Consider the following 19,865-nt stretch of genomic DNA (forward strand, 5'->3'; position numbering starts at 1 on the left):
TATTTCACTGAATTTTCAAAGCAGCCTTATGTGAGTGGTACTCTTAGTATCTCCACTACATAGATGAAAGAAAAGTTTTAGAGGGAAGAGTCAGATATTTTGAGGTTAAAAAGAAATCCCATACTATGCTGGGTTTTAGAGGTGGGTGGGGGACTTCATTGCAGATATACTGAGAAAGGGATATGGGGCTTTATACTATTGGTGCAGTAAAAGTTTGGAGAAAGTGTCATCCACATGGTTTCCAGGGTTCCAAAATCATGATCTCTATAGAATTTCTCACACACCCATGTTTGTCTGCTATTCCATCTACTGTTAGAAATTATATTTATGAAATGTTAAGTTAATCACCTAAAGCTTGACCCCAGTGACAAAGCCAGGGACAGAGTGGTCCTTGGTACATTCACATTCTCAAAGGGTGGTATCTTTTCACCGTTCTCAGCAATTAAACTTGAACCATGACTAACCATTGGAAAAGATGACATGAACACAGTATGTCCTTTGCCTGAGTAGTCATGAGCACAAAAAAGTAAACAAAGTTAACAATCTAGCATAATGCTGTGTTCACTTTTTTATATGATTAAAGATGAATTTATCTATACTAATATAGCATATGTTTTGCTTTTTGTTTAGAGCTGCCAGATGTCAACTATATATGTGAACAATCTAAATATCTTAATTTTACACAATTTTAAAGTTACCGAACTAAAGTTGGAGTTGCCATAAACATAGTCTTTCTTTTGTTTCTACTAATTAATTTTACCACCACAGGCATTAATCATTTGCCCAGCAGATGAAAATACTTTAAGATGACTCACGTGTTTTACAACACTACAAACCCAACCTTTATGCTCTTGGAATGTACAGTAAAGAAGAAGTGTTAGGTCAGATCAGTTAATAAAAATAAAAATGTTCCACATCCCAATTCCATGAGCATTAACTGTTTCAGAATTTCTACTGGATGCCATGTGAGAAAAGTAAATTAAAACTGGCCAGAGAGAGGTGCTCTCAGTAATTTTCATGGTAATCAGGCAGACATGGGTATTCCCTTTCCTAATCACATGCGCAGGCTCTCTCTTGATAATAAATACGTCGTGTTTCAGCCTACACAGAGGCCCATTTCAAACTATGTGCAGTGCCAATTAGCGTTAATTGTGGCTGTGTTCATCTATTCCCTTAGCACACCACTGGTAAGGCCAGGCTTTTCATTTACAAATGCAACATGCAATGCTCATGGTTAGAAGAGCATTCTAAATGTAATTGCCAATGGTCAGTCTTTTTCACTGTGGCAGCAAATTGACTTACAACTGCACAAATAGACTCATAAATGACAAAGAGTATTTAAAATAACACGTGTATATTTTTAAAAGTTTAGTTATAAGACCATGCATTCAGAATATCTGAGAGGTGGAGATGAAAACTTGTTTTAGGCTCCATTTTGGCCTACCATAACTAACTTACACACACACACACACACACACACACACACACACACACACACACACACTCTAGCCTCTGTGATCCAATATAATTATTTACTTACTGTGACTAATACTACTTACTTAGAAGGTAAGCTCCGTAGACTTTCATGGCAAACATTGCCTCTGCAAACAACCTCCCAGCACAGACTGGGGTATGTCTTTTGCAGAAATACAGTGTGTGCAGCTCATATCTCAGTAGAGTACAGTCTCAGAGTGGGGTATCCATGGAGACTGAGCCTTCTGCATGTGCAGGGCAAGGAAGTTACTCTGCTGGCACCATAGCAACAGGAGGCAGAGGGAAAGCCAGCCTATCAGGGAAGAGCACAGGGCCTTCTCCCTGGTGACTGCAGTGTTCCAATGAAACCATCGCCCTCATGAATGGACACAAAGCATTTGAAGAAATACCAAATTGTCAAATAGAAGCAAATGCCTACACAACAGTCAAGATGAATCCTTGGACAATATTGGAGCAAAACGTATAGAATCTTTCCACATTGATTATAATATCCCAATGGGCAAGCAAGACATTATATCAAACCCCACAGAGCCTGAAATTTTATGGCAAACACAACATTTTGAGAAAAATGCTTGGTGTACTCCAGTGAATTCCAGCTATTTAAATATGCACGACAGTTCACAGCACTGCCCAGAAGAGAGGAACAGGGGAGCCTTATTATTCTGAGAGAAAATGGAATACAGAGCTCTCTGGAACAATTCAAGGCAGATTCCCTCTAAATAGAAGTTTGCTCAGAAAAAAATGTTTAATAAGCTTCCACCAAAGCTCTCTATTATTTCAGAATAATTCTTACTAAGAAGGCATCCGTGACAGAATAGGACTAATGCAGATGAGATGATGAGTGGACATTCAAATGCCTTAAAGTTGTGCTATTCATAGACTTTCCTTATTTCCCATTTTATAACAATAAAAGTGATCATTTATTGAGCACGTACTGTATGCCAGGCAAATATTGTCACTACAAACACAGCTGACTGTCAAATGCCAACACCGATTTTTGCAAAGATAGAGGATGTGCATGTTTACCTCTCAATGTTGTGTAGTGCATATTAGGTGATGCATATATTCTGCTACATATCTAACACCTTTCATGATTTTCACAATCATGCAAAGAAGCTACATATTAATTATCCCCTCATATTACAGTTAAAGAAAAAGAGAGAATATTTCCTTATGTTACCAAATAAACTCCCCCCAACCGGCGCTGCTCTGCAGGTGACCTGGTCCACCCTACCTTAACGTCTAAATATAAGGTGAAGAACCCTCCTCCCGCAATTACCTCTCAGAAACTAAGAAATCCCCTTACATTAGAGTCCTTCCAAAGCCTCTTATTACAGGGCTCTCTCATAATTACCTTCTTTGAACAAAAAGTGCCATTTGCAAAAGACATATCCTTCTGAATTGGCTGCAATCAGTGCTAGTTTTGGTTCCCTTTGGAGATCCAACTGACAGAATTGTTTAAAATGGAAGAGACAAAGAAATTTAAAAACAGATTTTGTAATTATTTGTATGGTATGACCCTTCCAGCCTTTTAATGATCACTTTAAATAGAAATACAGTCAGTGGTTAAGTTGTAGCAATCACAACAACCTATATTCCTTTTTTTGCTCTCTGAATTCAGGGACTGAATAGCTTTGGATAAGGAAGGATACTCATATATGTATACAAGACATATATGAATGTACAGAAAAACCAGCTGTCCCATGCTATCTAGTGACAACCTGCTTGCTAGTTGCACACTAATGTCCCTCTCTATTCTCTTTTTCCATAGCAAGTACTCATTTGACTATGATGTCCTGGCTGTAACTGGAAATGACATGGGCCATGGAGTTCAAGGCTACAGTGAGTTATGATCACACCACTGAACTCCAGCCTGGGGGACAGAGCAAGACACTGTCTCTCCAAAATAATAAATAAATAAAACACCTAAAAATCTCATTAGGAAAATTAGGGGATTATATATATATATATATATATATATATATATATATATATGTGTGTGTGTGTGTGTGTATATAGTCTCCCTATACTTTTCTGTATTTCCACCACCTCCATCCTAGGCTAAGCCATCCAAATTTAGTGTCCTGCTTCCAGTTTCACCTCAATCGAAGCTCAACAGAGTCATCAGAGGGATCCCAAACATGTAAATCAAATCATTTCTCCCTTCTTAAAACCGTCCAATGTCTTCACATTACTCTAAGGATATAGACTTCAGCTGCTACCACTCTTCTCCCTTCCTAACTCACCGCTCTGCCCACCACCTGCCACCCCATCCCCAACCCTCCCTAAGCATGGAACAATAAGGTTAAAGTCTCAGCTCAAATGTCACCACCCTAAACACTCCCCTGACCATCCCCCATCATTCTCCAGTTACCTTGTTTTACTTGTCACCATCTGAACTTATCTTGCTTGTGTGCAAGTATCAGCCATCTCCCCACGTTAAAGGTAGGCATCTTGTTTTTTCACTCCTCTATCCTTAATGCCTGGAACAATGGTGTCAGCATAGAGCAAACACTTAATAAATATTCACCAAATGAATGAATGAAAGCTAGTAAATGTACAGCCAGGAGTGAATCTATGTTTAACGGAAATCTCTTCTTGATTACGTGGTGAAATGAGGGTTCCCTTTCCTTCAGACTCCTTCAGAGCGATCACCTTCTTGCAGTGCTACAAACATGCCAGTCCGTGTATGTTGGAATACAAGCCTATTGCAGCTGTGTTGCTGAAGCATTACCCCACTTGACCGCAGTCGGCATTCATATAGCTTACTTGGCTGCTCTCAGATATAGGCTTAGGTGGTGGAAGAAATTAACCCATCGAATTGCCCAAGTGAACATACTATGCTGTTCAACAAGTAACTTTCTGTAAATAATCCTACAGTTCACCAAAATGCCATGCAACAGATTGTACCAGCAGACAGTGAGGTCCAGGTATTTATTCCTCTGGCTCCTTTTCTGCTGGTGGCTGTGTTCCTCTGCCAGAGTCCATAGTTCCTTCACAGGTGGCCTTGAAGTTCTCTCTCTAGGTTGGTAACTCTACCCTCCTCTTGCTCCTTCAGGATGCAGGAATGGCCCCAAGCTGTTGCCAGCACTCAGTATTTCACCATAGTTTGTCAGATCCCCTTAATCATGCACATACCTTTGCAGGCAGTCTCTTCAATAAATGCTCCTCAATTAGGGAGGTGGGGAAAGCCCAACCTAAAGCATATACCTGCATGATTCACAATGCTTGGTTTAGAAGTCTGTGTGTAAAAGAAGTTTCCAGGTTTATTTCTGTTATGCTGACAGTTGATAAATATGTTGAATGGTAGGTATCTGGTCTGCTGGAGCTTCCACTACTTTTGAGAGACCTATAACGCTTCCTTCTCAACACATTAGAGTACTGAGTAAGCATTTGGCAGGCCCCCAAATCAGTGGCTAAGAACACTGTGCATGCAATAAATCCCAGTAGACCCAGGATTTGGATGGCAGTTACCTTTGGAAAGAAGAGGATTATAATTCACTAATTCTTAGGGAAAAACCATTAAAGGGCCATTTGGCACCATTACATCATTTGGGTGCATCATCGAAAACACAGATGGGAGAAAGGCATGAGAGAAAACATGTAACCCTGCCATAAAGATAAACACGTAAGTCCACTTATCACAGTTAAGCTTTATTTTACTGGTTTGGTCCCTGCTGGGGAGATGTGATAAACTATAAAACGGCCTGCCATAAAGCATGATCTGCTGTATTCTAGGGGAACGTTCTTTCTCTCAGGGTGAAAGAAAGTTTTAGAGATCTATTTCAGCATAAACACAAAAGCTCTTGCTTAAGCTGACAAACTCCAATGATTTTCGTTTAAGAAAATATTCATGATATGCAGGGTAGCACATAAAACATTTTGACATGTGAAGAAAGGACTAGCTCATGATTAAGTAGAAAAACACTGAAGACCTTAATTTTTTTTATATTCATATCTTTATGGTTTATTTTACTGATTTGCCTCCAAATGGCCTTGTATGTTCACCTTTCTGTACTTCATTGCAGTTACATTGAGGCTCACTGATTTTGTTACTGGCAACTGTCAACATAATGTACTTATGGACTGTATCAGCTAATTTGTAAAAATTAGTAGGAATTTTTAGGGCTCTACAAACATTTTTAAAAATTGTGTTTTATATCAACACATCTTTCTTAATTTTAACACTCTCCTAGTGCAATTGAAATTACTCCTTTGAAGGTGGACTTTACTACTGTGGCAGCGGTTAAGAGTTAGGAGCAAGGCTACCCTGTTTAAAATCCATTTACAAGCTGTGTGACCTTGGATGAGTTACTTAACCTCGTTGTGCCCCAGTTTTCTTATCTGTAAAATGAAGGATAATGATATCCGTTTCTTGCACCGATATTAGGATGAAATGAGTTAAGTGCTTGGAATTTTGCTTGGGACAGACAGTGCTCAATAACCATTCATTTAAAAAAACTAATCAAATTTCAGAGTGTTATTCAAGCCCACAATTACACCTAATATATCCTTCCAAATATTTTCATAAGGCTCATAGTATTTGAAATAGCTTACAGCCTGTATTTGAGGGTGGGGTTTGCTGCTAGAAGACCTTAGCTTACAACTTGTGAGCTATTAGAAAAATAATGCCTTGCCAAAGTATGCAGAATGTCTTCATATAACCCAAATCTTCCCTTTTAGCATTAAATTTTTAATTTTTTGCCACTTTACGGAGACACTATTAAAATGCTTGACACATTTTTCTGCCTTCATATGCATTGTGTTTTGCCAGCTCCGCCATCACATTGATTCAATCTGCTTTTACATCAATTACTGCACTAAGTGCTACAAGTAATAAAAGCCTTCGATGGCCTAAAACACTTAAAAGGCCACCCAGGCCGAGTGTGGTGGCTCACGCCTGTAATCCCAGCACTTTTGGAGGCCAAGGCGGGCGGATCACCTGAGGTCTGGAGTTTGAGACCAGCCTGACCGGCATGGTGAAACCCCGTCTCTACTAAAAATACAAAAATTAGCCTGCCGTGGTGGCAGGCACCTGTAACCCCAGCCACTCAGGAGGCTGAAGTGGGATAATTGCTTTGAACGTGGGAGACAGAGGTTGCAGCGAGCTGAGACTGCACCACTGCACTCCAGCCTGAATGACAGAGCAAGACTCTGTTAAAAAAAAGGAAGGAAGGAAGGAAGGAAGGAAGGAAGGAAGGAAGGAAGGAAGGAAGGAAGGACCGACCCAGCTTTTTAGTGGTCTCTGTCTGCTCACTTATATTTTCCCATCTCTGTTCATTGTCAGCCATCAGCTGTAAATTCATACTCCTGCCTGTCCTCCTAGAGCAAGTATTCCTCTCCTTTTATGCGAACTGGGATAACATAACCTGCTAGATTTTTGTTTCAAGTACACACAAATTGTGCGTGAGAGTTTTAGGAGTTTTCCTGTACATAAAGTGCACAGAATGTAGGGCATCTATTTTAAGATTACAAGTGACCATCAGTAACATTTAGTGAGGAATTACTTTCTGCCAGGTCCAACACAGAGCACTTGATATTCACTAATTTCATCTATTTAATATTTTCGATAACCCATTATACAGATGCAGAACACAGAGGCTCAAGAAGACAGCAAGTAGCTAAAGATCACACAGCTACAAAATAGTGGTATAAAGATTTGAACCTAGTATGCTGGACTCTAGAGTCTGGTGGTTAGAAAGTCCTCCTCCACCTGCACCCAATAACACAAATGTACTTTTTTTTTTTTTTCCTCAAGATAGGACAAGTTGGGTAATCTGGGGAGAGGCTGTGTAAATCTATGCTCTCAACTCCCCTCTAGGTTGTTTCAAGTTATTGCAAGAATGGCCTACTCTAGGTAAGTTGTCTAGCTGTGTTTTATTTCACAGAACTAACTTTGAAGTGAAAGTGATGCTCATGATAAGAACAGAAACATTTGTCGGCTTCACTGTGTGTGCATGAGCCTCTATTAAGGGAATCAGTGTTGATTAATCACTAACCTCATTGGTGCCTTTTGTGTTTTCCAGGAAATGCTTCTGAATGTGGGAAATAAGGTTTTTTAAAGTAACCAATCCTCTGCTATTGTTGTAAGGCTATTAGAGTTCAGCTTAGCTAGGTCTCCAATTTCAGTAGCAGGGGTAGTGTCTGATGACAAGGGGATGCTAACTTAGTTTGAATGCTAAGGAGATACAGTGACATCTTTCACATGCAGATTTTAACATTTCAGTTTCTAAATGTGGATTGTTTTAAATTTTAGTGACTCTAACCATTTGCTCTTTGCCAATCTCCTTAATCGCCACCAGTGCTTTTCTCCTTTCACATTTTCTACTTATTTGTTTAAATTATGTAATGGTTTTCCCACCTCTCTAATTAACCTTGTGGACAAAAAGATTTAGTACTTCCCTTTGTAAAACAATGACATTAGATCTTTTTCTTCCTTGCTTTAAGATATTCCCCAAGTAGGAAGTCAAGCCTTAAATGAGGCCCAGCACTGCCATTTAATATTCTAAGGAAGTAATCCAATTAGGTAGGTCTTTCATTTCTGGGTAAAAAGAGTTTCATCAGGAAACTGACTGCAAACTAAATACGGGAGGAGCACCCAGGAGAAGGAACACCCCAGATTCCTAAAAAGTCTACCAGTTGTAAAGCCTTCATTCCTCTTCTTTTAATCTGTACCACAGTCCAAACTTATCATACAGTATTCTGCCTTAAGTTACAAGCTCTCTAAAAGCAGGGATGCTGTGGAGGATGTTCTTTGTCACAACTTCCCCACGCTCCTCCCACACAAAACATAATCTCTTGCACAAAGTATAAACTGTACTTCTCATTTAAGTATTTATTGGACAGCGTTAATACTTTATGACAGACACAATATTAGGCTCTGCAGATTCAGCCTTGCGTGTTTTGCAGAGTTGTAGACAAAAGAGAAACATGAAAACACAAAGCCACCATCCAACTGGACTGTAGGACTGTTTTTCTTTTGCTCCTTGGTGGCAATTTTTAATTAAATCTGCATAGGCATTAAGTGATAGAAGCCAAAATGACAGAAGGCTCACTGCCTCCAAGAAGTTTCCAGAACCAGTTCCTGCCTGGAAACAGGAAGGGCCTTCCTGCTGCGCGTGCTGCCGGGCCCTGTTGGCAAGGTACAGGCTTGCTCGGCTCACCTTTCCAAGCCCTTCCCCGATGTCCTGTGACATATTTCCCTTCTTCTTCTGCATCATACAGTCAGGGAACATTATTATCTCTTTATCTTAATGACCAAAGGGGCATTTTAATAACTCCTTCCTGAGGTGAACAGCAGTGTTCCAGAATCTAGAGCAAGAGACCTAAAATTAAATGGGCTTAGGTTACTTAATGTTAAAGAGTCCCTGAGCCTCTGTATAAGAGCCACTAATTGCTTGCTATTTTAATAAATTGGTATTGTTATTAATGAGTTGACTTATTTCTCAAAAAGTAGAGCATGCATCAAGAGTTGAAGATCCGTTTTGGCTGAGAGGAGATGGTCGCTTGGGGCTATGGAGGAGGCAGGACATTTTAACCTGAGAGCAGTATCCTCTTGTGTTTTAACAGATTATGTCTCTGGATTCTATAAATTTCAGAGTCATCAAGGGGCCTCGCTTCCAGGATTTCCTCTCTTCATATTTATGAGACTGACAGTTTTTCTGCTAAAAGTTCAGAGAACTATAGGTCATGGTGCAGATTTTTGTCAAAGAACTTACTGTGCAGAATTGGGTCACACTCAAAAAAGTTGTAGCAACCTTTTCAGTGATGACATTAGAAATTTTAAGCGACTAAAAAAATAAGCTTTAAGGACCCCTTTACCTTGGTTAAATATGAATAAATAAAAAGATCACCAGCTAAAAACTGCTCGGGTGATATTTATGCCTCTGAGCAATTATATTAGAAGCAGTTGACAAAGTTGACAAAAGTGGTTGTTTGAGGCTTTGGCTTTGGGGAAGGGTCATTGAACTAGGATTCATAAATGCTAACAAATGAGATCCATGAACCCCCTGATACGGTATGTGATATTTTGTGCATATGGACACTCTTCTGGAGTATGGGTGCATAGTTTTTAATGATTCTCAACGATCCATGAATCAAAACAGCATTAAGAAAAAACCTTTTATCCTTCCTTTATTCCCTGTAATTTTTTTTTTTTTTTTTTTTTTTTTTTTTTTTTTTTTTTTTTTTGAGACAGAGTCTCTCTGTTGCCCAGGCTGGAGTGCAGTGACATGATCTCGGCTCACTGCAACCTCCGCCTCCATGGTTCAAGCGATTCTCCTGCCTCAGCCTCCTGAGTAGCTGGGATTACAGGTGCACACCACCATGCCTGGCTAATTTTTGTATTTTTAGTAGAGATGGGGTTTCACCACGTTGGCCAAGCTGGTCTTGAACTCCTGACCTCGTGATCTACCCGCCTTGGCCTCCCAAAGTACTGGGATTATAGGCGTGAGCCACCACGCCCGGCCTATTCCCTTTAATTTCTTCATGAAGATGGAGAGTCATAATACTTCTCATCAAGATGAGTGGCTGATCTTTAGCAAATGAGTATTTTCTACAGGATTAGGGAAATGTTCAGTGTGAGTTCTGTATATATACACAGAGTTTTAAGTATTTTGTTAACATATAATTATTAGGATTATTGAAACAAGGAAGGGCCATGATAATATTAACTCTCATATAGACGTAGTTTGTTCTTACTGTGCCATACTTGTCTACTGTTTTACTGTTTCCTTGTATTGCCATCACCATAAAATGTTTTGGGAATGAGGTGGTGGGGGTAGGATGAGGATAACAAAAATAAAATCATTACAGGTTATGTTCAAACCCTACAATAGCTTCATGATGAAACATACTTTTTTTTTTTTTTCAATCTATGAAGCTGACATTCTTTCCTACATCATTTTATCTTTTGAATCCCATAGCCTACTTTTGCTGTTGAGGTGGACAAATGTTGACTGAGTCCCTAATGTGCACTAGAGCCTGTGTTCTGGGAATGCAAAAGATGACGGGAGGGCCGGGCACAGAGGCTCATGCCTGTAATCCCAGCACTTTGGGAGGCTGAGGCGGGCAGATCATTTGAGGTCAGGAGTTTGAGACCAGTCTGACCAAAATGGGGAAACCCCATCTCTACTAAAAAAAAAAAAAAAAAAAAATTAGTCAGGCATAGTGGCGCTTGCCTGTAGTCCCAGCTACTTGGGAGGCTGAGACAGGAGAATCCGTTGAACCTGGGAGGTGGAGGTTGCCGTGAGCCGAGATCGTGCCAATGCACTCGTCTGGGCAACAGAGTGAGACTCTGTCTCAAAAAATAAAATAAAATAAAATAAAAACGTATGAAGTACTGATGCACACTACATGGGTGAACATTGTAAACATTATTCTAAGGGAAAGAAGCCATGTACAAAAGCCCACATATCGTATAATTCCATTTGTTTGAGATGTTGACAATCGGCAAATAGAGGCGGAGAGTAGGTTAGTGCGTTTCAGGGACTGGGGAAAGGGGGAACAGAGTGCTGATGGACTTGGGGTTTCTTTTTGGGAGTGATACAAACTTTTTAGAATTAGTAAATGGTGATATTTGCACAACAGTTTGAATAGACTAAAAACTATTGAATTGTACACTTTATAGGGTGAGTTATGGTATATGAATCATATCTCAATTTTTCAAAAAGGCGGTTGGGCTAAGGGAGACAGTCCTGGCCCTTGGGTACACAAGGTAATTGTTTTATTTATTGGCTAAAATTTCATGACATTCTTTAACTCACTGTCTCTTTCTTAAATATCAAGGGTACTCAACACCCTTTGTATCATCCCCATCTTTCTCATTTATAGGCTGTCTTTCCTTCTTCATTGTGTAGCATTCCTTTTCTTTTACAGGTTATTCCAAAGTGGGAGACTATTAACGAATTCATTACAACTAATGCTTATCAGGCACCACTAGGAAACAGAGGATTTCTTTTTCACAGTTTAAGTTTTCCTTGGTGACAAAAAGACCTAATATTTGGTTGACAAAAGCAAGATGAAGAATAATTCATTATGATGTATTGCGTACATCAACGACTCAGGAAGAACAGAAGCAGAAAGAGATGCTAGCATCCTATGGAAGAGGACACAGGGCCAGGCCTTGGCCTCATCAAAATAAACCATCTGTAGCTCCTTGCACAATAATGTCAGCACCAAAAAAAAAAAAAAAAAAAAACTTAGAAGACAAATGTAAGAAACGAGGACTCATGCAAGCCAGTAATCTGTCTTTTCAGCTTGTAAATACGAATAGCATAACTGTGACGGTTAAAGAGAATAATGCAATATAGAGGATACCTCCCAATGACGATGAACACATCCTTTTACTTTAAAGTTATCATTTCAGCTTCTCTAAAACTATCTTTGTTTATCTACTGCATGTATATTTCTGAGATACAAAGTATTCATTTACATAGTGCAGACTCTAAGAATTGACCTTTTCTGATGCTGCTGGCATTTCATTCACTGCAGTAATGACCTCCATTTCATCTTATAGCTTCTAATATTTTGTAATTATTGAACATTTATGTGTGTATATACATATCGCATTCATATTTACATCTCTAAAAGAAAAGACTATAACTAAGTTAGCAAGTATGCCCAGCTCTACATATTTGCATCAAGATAATGCCCAGCTCTACAGAGATTTGCATCGAGATAACCTGTTCTCTTCACAGTTTGTGGTCACTTATGATAGTACTAACTAATTGCTTAGTATAATTGAATCCAGAATTGCTCATATAGTTTCAATGTTTGTTAAAACACCTAGCTTATATTTCTTCAACTTTTGTTTCTTTTCATAAAAAAACTCTTTATAATGAATACACATGTCACTGTAGGTCACTATAGTTACTCAGTTATTAAAAACCATTTCAGACAATAGTCCACTTTCTACCCTGCCTCCTTTCAAAATGATGCTTTGGATGCGGGGTGCAGTATTAGTGATCCCCAACTCGATATACAGTTGTCTAGTTTCAAACGTGAAACTTCTCCCATCACATTGTTCTAATGAAAGCATGGCGAGTAAGTTCACTGACCTGGTTTCACAAGGCCTGACTTTGATTCCTTCTTATATCGAGAGGACTGAATGCTTCCTTCACCAACCATTCCAATCGTGCATTTCTTTCTGGTGAAGTCTTCATCACTTCCAGGGCAAAAGCCAATGGGGCTGTTTCCAGCATCTGAGGGTGTCTTCACAGGAGACACTGACTGGCTGCTAGGACAGCCTGTGTCATCTAGAAGACAGGAATCAATAGGTGTTAATTGATGAGGAGGAAATCAATGATGACGATGAGAAGCTATGCGGTGCGCCACACACACACACACACACGTGCTCTCGCACACATCCACTCTGCTTATGAAGCCCAGGTTAACTGCTGTGGGGACTCTCCTTTCCTGACGCTCCTTCATTTCTCCGTATTTTCATGCAAAACTTTTTTTTTTTTTTTTTTTTCCAGACAGTCTCGCTGTGTCACCGAGGCTGAAGTGCAGTGGTGCGATCTCAGTTCACTGCAACCTCCGCATCCCAGGTTCAAGCAATTCTTGTGCCTCAGCCTCCTAAGTAGCTGGGATTACAGACGTATGCCATCAGGCCCGTGTATTTTTTTGTGTATATTTTAGTACAGACAGCATTTCACCATGTTGGCCGGGCAGGTCTCAAACTCCTGGCCTCAAGCGTTCCACCTGCCTTGGCCTCCCAAAGTGCTGGGATTACAAGCATGAGCCACCACGCCTGCCCCCTTGTAAGCTTTTTGACACAAATATTTCTGTAACACTCATTTTGTCAAGCATAAAGTCACATCTGTTTCAACACTTTATATAGTGTGTTTTTGGGTCATATGTGTCCATAGATTTTTGGAAGTGTTTAGCAATAAGAAGTTCACCAGAACAACTAGGATCTTTAGGGTGAACTCTTCAGAGTTTATGCCTGGAAGGTAAAGTTACTTGAATATTATTGACCACATCCAGTTTTGGATCACTTGACCCATCAGTTGGTTAACAGAATTTGAAAGATAAGTCATCTGACTTCAGGGTTCAAAGAAGCAGAGAGAAGTGATCCTGTTTTATCATACACACACAACCAAAAATACATAAATCAGATATATTGCTGTCTGGAGTAAACTGGTAAGATGAAAATGATATTCAGATTAGAAACATTCCTTTAACTTTCAAGTAACAGATTATTACCAGGGTGATTATATTAAGTTAATATGCACGATAGGAAGTGACCTGTGTAGATGCTTATTACTGAAACAGGAAAGTCATACTGCTGACTCCTAGAAATGCTTTCCATATTTATTAAAGTACTTATGATGGTTGGTTAATTCATTTGTATTTTAATGAGCAGAACTGAATTGGACCTCAAAGTCAAATCAATATTACTTAAAAGATCATCTACTCAAACTGATCAATTAGTGGTAAATTTACATTACTAAATAATCTTTATTATATGAAGATGTTTTGACGCCAGAGTTACTTTAGTAACTCATTAGACAAAACAACAAATAAAGACATTTAGTACTAATAACTTTTCAGACATCTTGTGAATATTAAGGGAGCTAAAATAACATGCCATCTACCAATGGCTATCTTAAAACTCTACAGCTTGAATAAAGATAGAAACAGAATTAGGCTTGAATAAAACGTGGTGATTGCTAGAATCCATCTAAAGAAAGAATTACCATTACTTCATTTTTTGGACTTTATTTCATTTTTCAATTACAAAATATCCCAATTCCTGGAACAGAGTGAACTTGGCACTAATAAAATGACTTATTTCTCTCGATAATAGTGTTTTGACTTTTCGGTGTATTAGCAGATGCAGGACCTCTGTGGTCTGTTTCCGGAAGTGAATGGTTTTTAGTGTGCTGCTCATGCCTGCAGTCTTTGGGCTCTTTTAAACATGCTGCGTTCTTCCTGAACTGAAGAAACTCTGGCCCTGAATGACAGGGTGATGAGAACCCTTCCTGGTGGCTGTTGCTCGGTTCTTTCATCATTCACTGCCCTTGCCTTTCCCTTACACTCACACACCCCAGGCTTCAACCCAAAGATATTTGAGCTCCTTTTTAAAGGTGCAAAGCTGTTAATTACTCAGACACAGATTCCAGCAATTTTACAAGGCACAACAGGTCTGCACAATGTCTCAGGAGAGCCTCTCTTAATTCCTATCCCAAAGCAGATAAATGAATGAAATCTAACCATTCAACATTCCCTGTTGTCTTTAACATTATTTCCTTATGAATCAGTTCCATAAATCACTTCTTTTGAAAGAGAGATGTCCCCACAAAATAAAAGTCTATGCTTCAGAGTGTCTACCCTAAAAAACTCAGTTTTCCTGAAAACTCTCAGACTCTCAGGGATAAAATTAAACAATTTCCAGCATTGAGAAATGCTGTCAAAATTATACCTTCAGTTCTATTACATTTTCTGCAGTTAAATGAGAAAGAATGTGTGCGCACCATGTTTTCAGTGCTATTCCTTTCAAGGATTAAGTGCTGGGGTCTGGTTAAAATTTGAGGACTGAAATTATTTAGAGTGGTGGCAGTGTGGAAGAAGTAGTAGCAATTTTTACCCTGGAGTGTGATACCTCACCTGTCATCAGTATTTACAGCCAGGATCTCCAGAAGCAGGGAAGGAACATCACACACCAGGGCCTGTCACGGGGAGGGGGGAGGGATTGCATTGGGAGTTATACCTGATGTAAATGACGAGGTGATGGGTGCTGACGAGTTGATGGGCGCAGCACACCAACATGGCACAAGTATACATATGTAACAAACATGCACGTTATGCACATGTACCCTAGAACTTAAAGTATTAAAAAAAAAAAAAAAACCTAAATAAATCCTGAACTTTGGATCCATCTTACAGGATTCAAATTGCTACAAAAAATCTCTTAACTTTCTACTCTTGTGCTTCATATGGTGTATGTGGGGGGGAATAATAGGAATTATTATTTAACCAATGAAAGACATTATTTAACCAATGAAAATGTATCAAGTCCTGGCACTGAGCCAGCCCACAGGCACTGTACCCAGGCCCCATCCTGGTGGAGTTTATAAATAAGCCAAAAGGATCTGGGTACATGTCACTCACAATGCACAGTTCTTGTAAACTGGCAAGTCTGATAAAGTTAATCCATATCCAAGAAAATCTGTGGGTTATGTGGGAAGCCTGGGGCATTTGCCGGTTTTGTGCACCCGACACTAACAAAGGAATCTAGTTTCAGAAAGGGCAGGGCCATGAATTTTCCTACTACAGAGGGCACACTTGAGCTATGTGAAGTAAGACCCCAGCAAAGGCACAGAGCTTCATGTGCTAGGGAGTAATCTGAGGTATTTTTCTTTGTGCAACACGAAAGAAGTTATCTTTACAAGTCTTGTTTAGGGCTCCTTCTCTGTTCTCCCTCCTCCTCTCTTCCTCTTCATGGCCAGTTGCAAGCTGACCACCAGTTCAAATGAAGATAACACTCCTTTTCAAAATTCTATGAAAAATATTCTTAGTTCCAATTTATCTGAGATTTTTTTTCCAAGACCTAAATGAGTTCTGCTTCATTAAACAATGAAATAATTTGAGTATCTATCTACCACCTATCTATCTATTCTATCTATCTATCTATCTATCTATCTATCTATCTATCTATCTATCTGTCTGTCTGTCTGTCTGTCTGTCTGTCTGTCTGTCTATCTATCTATCTATCTATCTATCTATCTATCTATCTATCTATCTGATTTTTTTAAGACAGAGTCTCACTCTGTCGACTAGGCTGGAGTGCAGTGGTGTGATCTTGGCTCACTGCAGCTTCCACCTCCTGGGTTCAAGTGATTCTCCTGCCTCAGCCTCCCGAGTAGCTGGGATTACAAGCGTGTGCCACCACACTCAGCTAATTTTTGTATTTTTAGTAGAGATGTGGTTTCTCCATGTTGGCCAGGCTGGTCTTGAACTCCTGGCCTCAAGTGATCCGCTTGCCTCAGCCTCTCAAAGTGCTGGGATTATAGGTGTGAGCCAGCGTGCCTGGCCATATTTACTCTGAGATTCTAAGAATAGTAAAGCCAAGCTGATGTTCTTTGGTTGTTTAGATCTAATCTTACCATACTAAACCACATGTAGACCAAGCACATATTAAAGAGATTTATTTATTAAACCTGTTTCAGTTAAACTATGTGAATGTGTCTTCTGTTTCCTGCTGCTGCCTGACTGCTGAATTTTCCTGTACAATCTATCGATTTATAAAGATAGATTTATAATTTTAGCTTTTATAAGTTATGTTAGTATAAAGAAATTATAGATTTCTTTATATGAATGATATAAGATTTCTAATGTGAGAAAACTCTAGGCAGGAAATTGCAGAAATACTGAATAATCTGCCCCCAAAGTGCAGGATGTTTCAAATTTCCAGAAGAATGACTGACAAAACTATGAACATTTTAGTATGGTTTTGCCATAGGGAAGCTTTGCTCCAAGGTTTTAGGGAAGAAGATGTAGAAGACTGTTGGTCTATTAGAGAGAGAAGAATTTACATCACAGACATGTGTGTGTGCGCACACACACACACATACACACCCCTTTTACAGAGGGGGTGTATAAAACTCTTGCAGAGTTGAGTTTTTACATTTCTTTCTCCATTATTCGAGGTAAGTATAACTTTACTTAAAAAACATGGGACCACTTTACATGCTTTATACAGTGTGATCCATTTGAAAATATGGGGCAATTTCCTTCCAGGGGCTGCTATTTTAAATCCTCCTTAGACAGGTCCCGCATAGCCTCTGGTGGAACTCAGGTAAACATTACCCTCCTCAAGGCCACATCTAAATGATCACCTTCTAAGTAAAGGAGACTAATTTACATGTCTCCTTGATTTTATTAGAAATTGGTTCTTTTGTTGTTGTTCTTGTTCATTTGCTTAAAATTGGTGAACACACAGGATTAAGGGTAGTAGCAAGAATACTCACAGATCCGGGAACCTCAGAGGTTGTGGGCTATCTAAAGTACTGTTAAAAATATATGCCTGTGGAATGGAATAGTTTCCAAATTGTCATCAAGAAAATAAAAAACATGCCAAGTTCTATAAAGATAGATGGGAAAAACCAGCAACTATTAGAATTTTGTAGCCTAGATGTTGTTAAAAAATGATGTTAAAAATCTGTATTTCCTCTCTCTTTACATTACAAGGTCTTTGAAATATAGGATATAGTTAATAATTATGCAATTACTTATAATTCTGAAAAATATGTGCCTAAGTACTTTAAAAATACTTTGAATCTCATTTTAAATGTACTTGCTAAATTAAATTAAATCTGTTGAGGTTGTTAAAATTTTAGCTTAACTTTTAAATTATAAAACATGTAATTCTCGTTGTGTGAAATTTGAAGTACAGAAGAGTATAAAGAAGTAAAGAATAAAATAAAGACACACTATTCTCCTATAATTGTGTTACCCAGCAAAATATTTTCTGTTTGCTTTTTGTTTTATCCAATTTTCAACATATATTTTAGACAGTTTCATTATCTGTCATCGAAAATTTCTCCCTAGAACTTGCTAGGCTAGAAAGAAACAAGCTATTAAAGACTAACGAGAACCAACGCAAAGGAGGCCTCATTGGTCAACCATGAAATAATTTGAGTACCAAAAAGAACAATAAATTCAAATGACTGATAATCACTGGATATATAAAAAAATCTGAGTTCATGGTCATATAAAAAACACATTACAGAGATAGAGAAAGGCCCCTTTCACCCCCAAAATGCCTAAATCCCTAGAAATCAATGGAAATGATCCAAGGACCAATTCTTTATATTGAAAATTGGCAATTAAAAGGAAAGAATTAGCATATATCTTTATTGTCAAAAGTGTTCCTATATAAACTGTATCTCAGTAGAACTGAAATCATTCATTGTTATTGGAAAGTTTGTCCTTACAAAAGCATTCTGGCTAATGAAAGCAGATGGAATAACAGAAATATAAAGTTGCTATTCTGCAACCTCGAATGAAATAATTGATTTAGGCAACAACCCGTAATAGATAAAACCATTAGACAAAGTCTAATAGAGAGTTTACAGTGGAGGGATCAGGCCTTACCCAAATGTACCCATTGAGTCTTCTTCCCATCACCAACAGTGGGAAAACCCCTTTGACGGGATGTGAGATGAGGCATGCAGCACTCCCTATGAAGAATTCTTGACACACACAAACACACAATTGCCCCCAAATCCAATCAAGGCTTTACAGCTAATAATGTTCACCTTATGAAATATATAGAAAACAGAATAATGAGTTAAATTAGAGATTGGCAAACTGCAGCCTGCAGGGCAAATTTGGTCCACTGCCTGTTTTTGTAAATAAATTGTTATTGGAACACAGCCATGCCCAACCCTTTATATATTGTCTATGGTGGCTTTCAAGGCTACAATGGCAGAGAGTTGAATAATTGCAACAGAGGCTATCTAGCCAATGAAATAAAAAATATTTGCTATCTGGCCCTTTATAGAAAAAGTTTGTTGACTTCTGGGTTAAATGATACTACAGGGAAGCAAATAGGCACTTTTGAGAAAATCTGGGATATTTCATCATTCTCTGTCATACCAAGGAATTATGTTAATCATGTTAGAAAGTAAAAGGGCACTGTGATTATGTAAGAAAATGTGCTTTTTTTAAAAAAAAAGTTATGCATGCTGAGGTACGTTGGTAGACAAGAAATGACATGATGTCTGGAGATTTGTTTTAAAATGCTTCCACAAAGAAAAGAGAGACATAACAAATACAGGAATATCTTGCTATCATTTGATCTAGATAAGTGGGTAATAAGCACATGAGAGTTCACTGCACTGTTCTCTGTTGTTGAGTATGCTTTTTAAAAGTTTCAAAATATTTTATTTGATTTCTGGAAAGCATTATCCTAAAGGAGTACTGATTTAAAATAGACATAAACATCACTTTTAAAATATGTTTGTTTATTTTCAGACAGAGTCTCACTCTGTTGCCCAGGCTGGAGTGCAGTGGAACAATCATATCTCGCTTCCAACTCCTGGCTCATGCGATTATTCCACCTCAGCCTCCCTAGTAGCTGGAACTACAGGCTCAGGTCACTGTGTTCAGCTTATTTTTATTTATATATTTTTTTAAGAGACAGAATCTTGCTTTGTTGGACAGGCTGGTCTCAAACTCCTGAACTTAAGTGGTCCTCCCACCTTGGCTCCCAAAATGCTGGGATTACAGGTGTGAGTCACTGCTCCCAGCCAAACACAGCAGTTTTAAAGACCAATGCTTCCTGTAGGAAGTATTAGTTTGTTTTAATTTTTCTCACTATTATTAAAATTGCTTTACTACACATTTTATAGATACATCCTTGG

General features: G+C 38.7%; 1 protein-coding gene across 10 annotated transcripts in view; it reads right to left on the reverse strand.

Annotated features, from left to right (window-relative positions):
• The window catches only part of SYBU (syntabulin), a 116,409-nt gene that overhangs the window by 31,994 nt on the left and 64,550 nt on the right, over positions 1–19,865 (reverse strand). For 9 of the 10 annotated variants that reach the window (XM_077942371.1, XM_015145878.2, XM_015145881.2 and 6 more), the window contains 1 exon segment: positions 12,552–12,749. In XM_077942371.1, coding sequence (XP_077798497.1) covers positions 12,552–12,749 — 198 coding nt within the window. 10 annotated transcript variants of the gene reach the window in all.

Source organism: Macaca mulatta, chromosome 8 (assembly GCF_049350105.2).
Source record: "Macaca mulatta isolate MMU2019108-1 chromosome 8, T2T-MMU8v2.0, whole genome shotgun sequence".
In the NCBI taxonomy this organism is placed as follows: Eukaryota; Metazoa; Chordata; class Mammalia; order Primates; family Cercopithecidae; genus Macaca; species Macaca mulatta.